General features: G+C 39.4%; 1 protein-coding gene across 4 annotated transcripts in view; it reads left to right on the top strand.

The window, feature by feature from the left end:
- Positions 1–9,871, top strand: part of stan (Protocadherin-like wing polarity protein stan) — a 190,478-nt gene that overhangs the window by 165,602 nt on the left and 15,005 nt on the right. For all 4 annotated transcript variants that reach the window (XM_069305988.1, XM_069305987.1, XM_069305990.1 and 1 more), the window contains exons 17-20: positions 2,460–2,656; positions 3,805–4,014; positions 6,801–6,987; positions 7,222–7,482. In XM_069305988.1, the coding sequence (XP_069162089.1) occupies positions 2,460–2,656; positions 3,805–4,014; positions 6,801–6,987; positions 7,222–7,482 (855 nt within the window). The remainder of the gene's footprint in view (positions 1–2,459; positions 2,657–3,804; positions 4,015–6,800; positions 6,988–7,221; positions 7,483–9,871) is intronic.

Raw genomic sequence — 9,871 nt, forward strand, 5'->3', positions numbered from 1 at the left:
ATGTAATTATTTTTAACTATTAGCTGCTTATGTTCATAGTTACCATTTTTTATACTTTATGATAATGTCACTATTTTGGGAAGAAGTTAGAAATTACAAGAAGAATAGTGGAATAGCTAATGGTAATATTACAACTAAACATGAACATGAAAATATTAATTAACTAATTAAGAAGAAAAAATAGAAATAGACTGATTGTACTTGGAGAGTCTGATGGGTATAACTGACAATAAAGGTGCAGCTGTGAATTTGGAGTATGGCTGATTATACTGTGGCAGAATAGTTATTGAAAGAGTATGTGATGAATATGGTGGGTTCTGTGATGGAAGAGGCTGAATTGTAACAGATATTTACATTGAGACGGCTAGTGGTGAAGACATGTGAGAAAGACGGATGAATATGGCATTTATTAAAAACTTTTAATCATGAATGGTAGTACATTTATAATTTGGAAAGTTTACGTAAAAAGTAAAGTACAGATATATTAATTACACAGGTCATAATATATCAAGTAGACAGTGTCATTATCAGAATCAGAAGCTTAATTGGTAACACCTTGTACTAATCATTTCAGTGCTGGCTAGACTAAACAGGTGTATTAGCACTCTAAATCAAAAATACATTTTTAGCCATAAAGTGAGTAACATTTAGCTAAGAATTAGAAAGAGGTTGTATTGTAAAGACACATTACATATCATAAAATTAGGATGTGACAATTAGGAGTAGAACTACTGTAATATAAATTAATCATAGCATGAAATCTGTAGTACTAGTATATATAATTGGCTGAATGCAAATGATACAATCCTTCTGACAGAAAATTATAAAGATATACAGTATGCAGATTAGTAGGAAGTTTTGTTGACATGTGAGAGAAGATTGCTAAAGGTGACTGTGAACAGAAGTAACAGAATGGTGATTGAGGGAGAAGTCTCTGAAGGATAAATGATGAAGTCCTAGAATTTGTGAATCAGTTTAAATACCTTTGCTCTGTAACTCAAAAAAGAAATACGAGAGTAGAATATGTCAAAGAATGAAAGTGAGTGACACGGTGACAGTCCTGGCTAGGAAAAAAAGACAGGAAGAGCAGCGGCAGCCAGTGAGCTCCATGGAGTGGTAGTGTGTTCTCTTATGGTAAGATGCGCTGATGTGGAATGATCATAAAAAAAACAGCTACAGCAGTACAAATGTATACAGTAGTTGGAAATGCATTTGTTGTGTTTAGATTTGAGAGTAAAAACCTAGCGTTGAATGTAATGAAACGCCATTTTCTGGGCGAGTCCCAGAGGCTTCCCGGAGCTATCCAGACTGAATGGATATATATAACTTTCTGGCATCAGTTAAAGTGCTTGGAGTTCTTGCCTACCGGGAACCATGAGCCAGAACCTGGCCCCCTTCAGAGAGGCACGAGGAGCAATGGCCTATAGAAACCCCCCTGTGGTTGGGAGCATTCTATGTCTGGCCAGCATTCTATAGCTCCGGGGAGTCGACGGGGCTTTCCCCAGAAAAGAATGTTATAGAAAACATATTAAGAGAGTTTGGTAATATTAAATGAATTGATGGCAGAGCAGTAAAAAAAGTGTATTTAAAGTGAATGGAAAGACATCATGAGATTTGTTGAACAGATTAACAAGTACTGTCCTACTAATTACCCAAAGCTGCCCAAAGAATCCTAGCATTATGTAAGTAATGAAGAAATATGACATATTTACTCACTAATGTTGGTGCTGAATGTAGAACATAAAAATACATACTTTTACTCTGAAATAATATAATTTTATAACTAAATTAGACAAAATTAAATGGCAGGTGACGCTATAGGAAGTCGACAATCCAAGCGACAATGTTGTGGAGCACCTTATCCAAGATATATTGTTGCCTGGAAGTTAGGTTAGGTTAGGTACATGAGGCTAATATGCCAGCAAGCACTCCAGGCAACAATATATCTTGGACAAGTCGCTCCACAACTTTGTCACTTGCATTGTCAGCTTCCTGTGGCATTGCCTGCTACTTTGTTTTCTCTAATTTCGTTATAAAATTATATTATTTCAGAGTAAAAATGTGTTTTTCATGTTGTACATTATAATAGGTATATATGTCAAATTTACACCAACATTAGAATGAGTAAATATGTCATATTTCTTCATTATTGCGTAATGCTAGGAGGCTTTGGGTAGCTTTGGGTGATTAGTAGGATCCTATCGAGTGTGGAAAGTTAGTGAGAAGCAGTGAGGAATGTCAAGATGGAATTGGCTTATCAAGAGGGAATGATTATTTTAATATATTATTAATCAGAGAAAGCACTGTTCATAATGTTGTATGATCTGGATGGCATACTGCTTTGGATATTTTGCTAGTGTGTGATGAGTATTGATTCTTCTGTACATGATGCCTCTCATCCCATGAAAATGGGAACTGGGATGATGATGATGATGAAGACTGATAATATTTTCTTGCAGTTGTGTATGATGGATGCCCTAAGAATTTTGCGGAAATGATTTGGTGGGAAGAGACACCATTTGATGGTACAACAATGCAACAGTGTCCTTATGGTGCCCAGGGTCAAGCTTCTCGAGTTTGCCACAGAGAAATTGGATGGGGACCTCCAGACATGTTCAATTGTGTTTCGGACACTTTTATTGAGCTGCGGGACTTGGTAAGCTGATTATTTGTATAATGTTTATGAAGGTTTTCTGTAATATTTTATGCAGACTTCATATGGTATACTTGAATATGTAATGAAAATAAAATAATTACACAGCCTAATTTATGTAGGTTTCAACCTAAAATTACTTTTTAGAATAACCAAGTACAGTACTGTATCACAATTGCAATTAATAAAGCTTAAGTAAATATTGTACAGTATTTGCTTTCTGATGATGATACTGTATTCATAATTTCAGTTGCTTTATATGATGTAATGTAAAAACTTGTGTGGGGAGCCCCGTCGGCTCCCTGAAGCTATGTGAACTGTTATGTGCTATATTAGTTTGGAGTCATCAGTCACACGAGTCCTTATGCCTGCTGGGGCCAGAAACTGACCCCCTCAAAGAGGCGCAGGGAGCAATGGCCAATGAGCACTTTACATTTACATTATATTATAATTGTCATCGACCACTAAGGACCCAGAAAGGTAGAAGAATCAAAACAGACCACTGTCTGGTTAACCTGTGCTATCTACATCCTAAAAGATCAAAATAACTCCCCTAGACAGAAACCAAACGAGTAACACATCATGCAACTAGCACTCCCGCTCGTTAGCCCTAACCCCCTCCCCTCCACCCCACAGGGGTGTGGGGGAGCCAGCAGCCCGGTGCTTGAACTCCAGTTCTCGAGAGCTGCTGTGCTGGTGTTCAGATCAGTCGCCTCTGGTCTCAAGTTCTTGTTCTATATTTTTCCATGTGTGGTTGTTCCAGCTGTGTATGTGGTGTGGTGGCCAGGTGTCTAATTACATGAAGTGTTGCTTGTTTGGTTTCTTTCTAGGGAAGTTATTTTGATCTTTTAGGATGTAGATTGCACAGGTTAACCAGACAGTGGTCTATTTTGATTTGCCTACCTTTCTGGGTCCTTCCACGGTCGATGGCAATTATGACATACTTTAAATTTAAGGTGCTCATAGGCCATTGCTCTCTGACCTTCTCTGAGGGGACCAGGTTCTGGCTCGTGGTCCCCAGTATGCATAAGGACACCTGTGACTGATGACCCCAAACTAATATAGCACATATCAGTTCAGATAGCTTCCAGGAGCCTCCAGGGCTCACCCAGAAAATGGCATTTCATTACATTCAACGCTGATTTTTTCAGCTTGAAAGCCTAGAAAGTCAAGAACTGGAGATCACAACATACCTGGCAGTGAAAATCTCTGAGGACCTAAACTATGCCTGCTCTGTCACACCTGCCATGTGGGGCTCGGATGTTCTTATTGCCTCACGTCTCCTGATCCTGTTGCTGGAGTATGAAACTCACCAGGAAGGACTTAATCTAACACACCGTCAAGACCGACACTACATTCAAGTAAGAACTGAGAATATCATTACATTATTTACCAATAGCTAATTATTCAATAAATTTTTTTGTGGTTCTATAAACTTTTCTCCATACAAATATACTGTGTGTGTAATTAACTAAGTGTAATTTAGGATGAGATGGTAATATATGCTCATGGTAATTACCTGAGAGTAATTACCCAAGTGTAGTTCCAGCTACAAGAGATACGTTCGTGGTGTCCTTCTTCCCAGTACTCTTTTTTTTATTTTATTTTTTTATTTTTTTTCATTTTTTATCATATAACTGAAACTACTGACGGTTTTGGCCTCCACAACCTTCCCACTTAACTTGTTCCAACCGTCTACCACTCTGTTTGCAAAAGCAAACTTTCTGATATTCTTTTGGCACCTGTGTTTCACTAGCTTGAATCTGTGTCCTTTTGTTCTTGAAGTTCCTGGTTTCAGGAATTCCTCTTTGTCAATTTGGTCAATTACTGATATTATTTTGCAAGTAGTGATCATATCACGTCTTTTTCTTCTTTCTTCTAGTTTTAGCATATTTAATGCCTCTAGCCTCTCCTTATAACTCTTGTTTTTTTTCAGTTCAGGAAGCCATTTTGCAATTTTTAGCATGCCTTTGCATCTTTTCCAGTTTGTTAATGTGCTTCTGAGATATGGGCACCATACAACTGCTGCATATTCCAATTTTGGTCTGACAAAAGTCATGAACAGTTTCTTCAGTATTTCACCATCCATGTAATTAAAAGCGATTCTGAAGTTGGAAAGCAATGCATATGCTCGTAGAGTAATTTGTTCACTTCATCTTGTGACATCTCTCTGTGCTCAGTGGTGTTCTCTGGAATTGTCATTGTCTAGTTCTCTGAAAACCTTATTTTGCTCAAACACACTTTGGAACTGTTCAATTAGTATTTTGCACATTTCTTTTTCATTCTCTGTGAATTTGTTTCCATTCTCAAATCTATGGATTTTAACCTTTTACATACAGCTTACTTTTTAATGAATTTATAGAAAAGGCCTGGATCTGTTTTACATTTGTCACCTACCTCTTTCTCAAAGTTTCTTTCTCAAAGTTTCTTTCTGTCTCTCCTCACTGCTGTGTATCTGTTTCTTACTTGTTTGTAGGCCCTCACAATTTCTGTTGAACCAATCTTATATTCCAGTTCTATTGGTATAAATTCACAGTCTCCGTGGTGTAGTGGTAAGACACTCGCCTGGCGTTCCGCGAGCGCTATGTCATGGGTTCGTATCCTGGCCGGGGAGGATTTACTGGGCGCAATTCCTTAACTGTAGCCTCTGTTTAACGCAACAGTAAAATGTGTACTTGGATGAAAAAACGATTCTTCGCGGCAGGGGATCGTATTCCAGGGACCGTAGGATTAAGGACTTGCCCGAAACGCTACGCGTACTAGTGGCTGTACAAGAATGTAACAACTCTTGTATATATCTCAAAAAAAAAATAAATAAATAAATGTGTGTAATTACCTAAGTGTAATTACAGGATGAGAGCTATACTTGTGGTGTCCCATCTTCTCAGTACAGTACTCTGTCATATAATGCTTTGAAACTATCAACAGTTTTGGCTTTCACCACCTTCTCAATTAACTTGTTCCAACCATTTACCACTGTTTGCAAAAGAAAAGTTTCTAATATTTTTTTGACACCTTTGTTTCCTTAGCTTGAATCTGTCTTCTTGTTCATGAAACTGTTGGTTTCAAGAATTCCTTTTTGTCAATTTGGTCGGTTCCTATTAGTATTTTGTTAATGGTGAACATATCGCCTCCTTTTCTTCTATCTTCTAGTTTTAACGTGTTTAATGCCTCTAGTCTCCTTGTAATTCTTATTTTCAGTTCTGGAAGCCATTTTGTAGCATGCTGTTGCACCTTTTCTCAGTTTATTTATGTGCTTCTTGAGATTTTGGCACCATGCAACTGCTGCATATTCAAATTTTGGTCTTACAAAAGTCATGAACAGTTTTTTTTAGTATTTCACCATCCATATAATTAAAAGCAAGTCTGAAGTTGGAAAGCGACGAAAGCGAAAGCATGTGTGTGTGTGTGTGTGTGGTGTGTGTGTATGTGTAATTACCTAAGTAATTAGGTAATTACACACTAAGTAGGTAATTACCTAAGTAATTACCTAAGTGTAGTTACAGGATGAGAGCTACACTCGTGGTGTCCTGTCTACCCAACATTCTTTGTCATATAACGCTTTGAAACTACTGACGGTCTTGGCCTCCACCACCTTCTCACCTAACTTGTTCCAACCGTCTACCACTCTGTTTGCGAAAGTGAATTTTCTTATATTTCTTCAGCATCTGTGTTTAGCTAGTTTAGCCCTCAAACCGCTAGGGGTCCAAATGGATTTAACACCCACAGGCGCAACAAAAAAAAATTTCAAAAAATTCTTTCGTCTTACAGAAGTGTTCATTTTTGTTCCCTGATCACGGAAAAAAATAACAAAAAAATCATAGGTGGCATATTTTAGCCGCAATAGGGTAGGGAAGTGTGGCAAAAAAGAGGTGGTACAGTACTCCCTTCCCTTTTATATATAAATATAATAATAAACCCACATAAACTATAAATATTGCTTTTCTCTTTTCCAGTAGAATTGTTTGTGGTGCGACCAAATTCAAGCTTTATTAGAACTATTATGACTACCAGATATTGCTGGCCATTTTGAGATATAACTTCTTTGCTTTTTCCTTTTTCAAACTGCATAAATTTTTCTTTCAAAGATATCTTGGCCAATTTTTAAGTAAACATTGATTCCATAATTTTTCCTTCACCATTTCAGAATCTAGTGGAATCAGCATCCGTAATCCTACAACCAGTTTATGCCCCACATTGGCAGAGAATCAATGGTGTGGAGGGTTTTGGAGCAGACTCCCTGCTGACAAAGATGGATGAATATGTAGCTACCCTAGCCACCAGCCAAAGCGATACTTACACAACTCCTTTTGAAATTCCTACCAAACATGTTGGTTAGTACTGTATAGGAAAAGGAGTCAAGAAGTACTCTATTATCATTTCTTTTACACTCATCATATGTATTAAAGTATTTGTTCAGTAGTATACATTACTTTATATGGATAAGATATTTATTAATGCTAATTATTCTGTTGCACTCAAATTTAATTTTCTGATATTCATACTTCATATAAAAATCTTACTATACCTGATGTAAAATTCTCACAAACAAATCCTTCTTTATAAAGTGTTCGGAATGGACACAGTATCGGCAGACGAGTTATACGGGTACAGTCAGTCAGGATTTGTGGTGGGTCACGATGACAGAGTGGACCACGTAATCATTCCTGAGACATCTTCTCTAGTAGATAAGCATTACCCAGGTCAAGGTCAAGTCTCTGTTATTATACCAAAATACAACAATTACCTCAAGAACCAGCAGACATGGGTCCACAGCACCAATATCCGCATCCCTCTCTCATTGGTTGGCATTCCAGATGTTAAGCAGGGTAAGTCCAAACGTCTGTTGTGAATATTACGAAACATTAAATGGCATTGCCAGCTATAAATACTGTACATTTGACTCCTAAATCAAAACTGTTATAAATGCCTCGACTCCAGTGTAAGTTTATACCACAAGGTTTTGTTTAGGTTCTTGTGAGATAAATAGGGTTTGTTCTAGGACCAAGAATTTAATTCAAAATGGAATAATAATAATGATTGAGATAATCCACCGGGGCTGTGAGGCAACCCAAACATGCGACCAAGGCATTGTCAGCCACATACTCTACCACTGTACCACCACTGACTTGTTAAGTCTTAAAACCGGATTGCTGCTGAAACCAAAGTAAGTCTAGAGGCCCCTCCTGAAGCTAATCGAAGTTTTAAATAGGACCCCCAAGCACTCGGGTGAAGATTTGTGTGTATCTGAAGTTGGGGTGTACAATGTTGAACTACTTTACCCTTCACCCAAGTGCTTGCAGGTCTTAAGTTAAACTTGGATTGGCTTCAGGAGGGACCTCCAGAGTTACTGTGATTTCAGTAAAAATCCAGTTTAAGACTTTCAACAAGTCAGTGGTGGTACAGTGGTAAAATATGAGGTTAGCAATGCCTTGGTCATGGGTTCATGTCACTTCACAGTCCCAGTGGATTTTCTCATTGATGTATATCACATTAGTTTGATTTTTCTGTTTGTAAATACAGTGGAACCTCGGTTTATGAATACCCCCCCCCCCCTTCTTTAAATTTTTTGGTTTGTGAGCTCAATTTCTTCAAAAAATTCAAGTTGGTTTACGAGCTTTGCCTCACTTGGCGAGTTTGTTGATATACGTTTGGGTCGACCGACTGTGTGGTGGCGTTGATCTTGATACGCCACCCACCGGAGGTCATCCTCATCGACCTCGCCTTCTAACTGAGGCAGGAAACCAGAGCCCTTTACCGATGCCATGCCACGACCAACAGATGGCGTTACTTGCGTTGCACCCAATACCGGGGAGTTGGAGTACAGGTCCATGTACTGGACCATGTGCAGGTACTGTATAAACATCAGAAATCTGCGGTTGTTCATCCTCCTCCCAGTGAGTATAAGAAATATTGCCGGGACAACCGTGGACATCTTTAATTAAGAGAAAACTAGATAACTTTCTCCAAGGAGTGCCGGACCCACCGGGCTGTGGTGGGTATATTGGCCTGCAGGCCGCTCCAAGCAACAGCCTGTTGGACCAAACTCTCACAAGTCAAGCCTGGCCTCAGGCCAGGCTTTGGGAGTAGAAGAACTCCCAGAACCACATCAACCAGGTATCATAGAAGGCGCAAGAATCGCTATTCCCCACTCCGGCTATGGTGTCGATACCGTAACGGTTGGGAACCAACGATGATGGAAATTTACTTGAAGATGAGGGTTCCTCATTGTCTTCATGTGGTGCCATGCAGCGGTGCTAAGTGGGCGAGATGCTGCTGACCCGACAAAACATCACTTGGTAACACCAGTGGCACTAGCAACAGGCATGGTAATACTATTCTCTGAATTTACATCACTAAAACCAGAAAATGAGTTGCCTTCAACAGACTCATCAACCAAAACATAATAATCTGACAAAGTAACACATGAACTGTGTGGTTGGGTGCGAATTGGTGGCGAGTGAGGGCAGGGTGGCACAAATGAGGACCTATGCCTGACCCTCGTGGCACCCACATGTTCACTTTCAATATCCCTCGTATCCACATCTGAGGACGGTGTGTAGTCTTCATCTATGTCCGAGTTGTTAATATCAGGTTCCTCACCCTCCTGGAACAATTCCTGATGAATTTCATCCTCAGTCAAAGATTGGGACAAATATGCGCTGAGCGCAGTCAGCAGCTGGTACATGGCGCTCGCCATGGAGTCTGTCGTGAAATTGGGGCCTCATACAATGGCGGCCTACGCTGGATTTTTTTTCTAAGATGGCATCTGTTTACTATTGCCCTTGGCTACCATATGGGTGCCCCCTTTACTGTGCGAGACTTTAAATCATGCACGGCATCCTCAGTTGTATATTACAATGTGCATGGTTTGGTTGCTCAAATCGTATACAGTTTATACAATGTGTGCAGTTTAAGGGTTAAAGAACTGGAAGTTGGTTGGCCCAGCCTGCCCGGGCCAGCTCCCTCCTTTACCCCAATTAGGGGGAAAGTGAAGCTAACTAGTGGGGGAGGCTAGCTTCACTAAGTTTTAGTTGTTTCTTTTCTTCTTGGGAGTTCTTTTGGCATTCTGGGGCTTCAGTTTATTTTTAAACCAGGCAGTGGTTTGTTTTGATTTGCCTATCTTTCTGGGTGTCTTCCCTAGTGATGGCAAAGATAATATCCTTTAAATGTAAAGTGATCATAGGCCATCGCTCCCTGCATCTCTCTGAGGGAGGC

Source organism: Procambarus clarkii, chromosome 56 (assembly GCF_040958095.1).
Source record: "Procambarus clarkii isolate CNS0578487 chromosome 56, FALCON_Pclarkii_2.0, whole genome shotgun sequence".
In the NCBI taxonomy this organism is placed as follows: domain Eukaryota; kingdom Metazoa; phylum Arthropoda; class Malacostraca; order Decapoda; family Cambaridae; genus Procambarus; species Procambarus clarkii.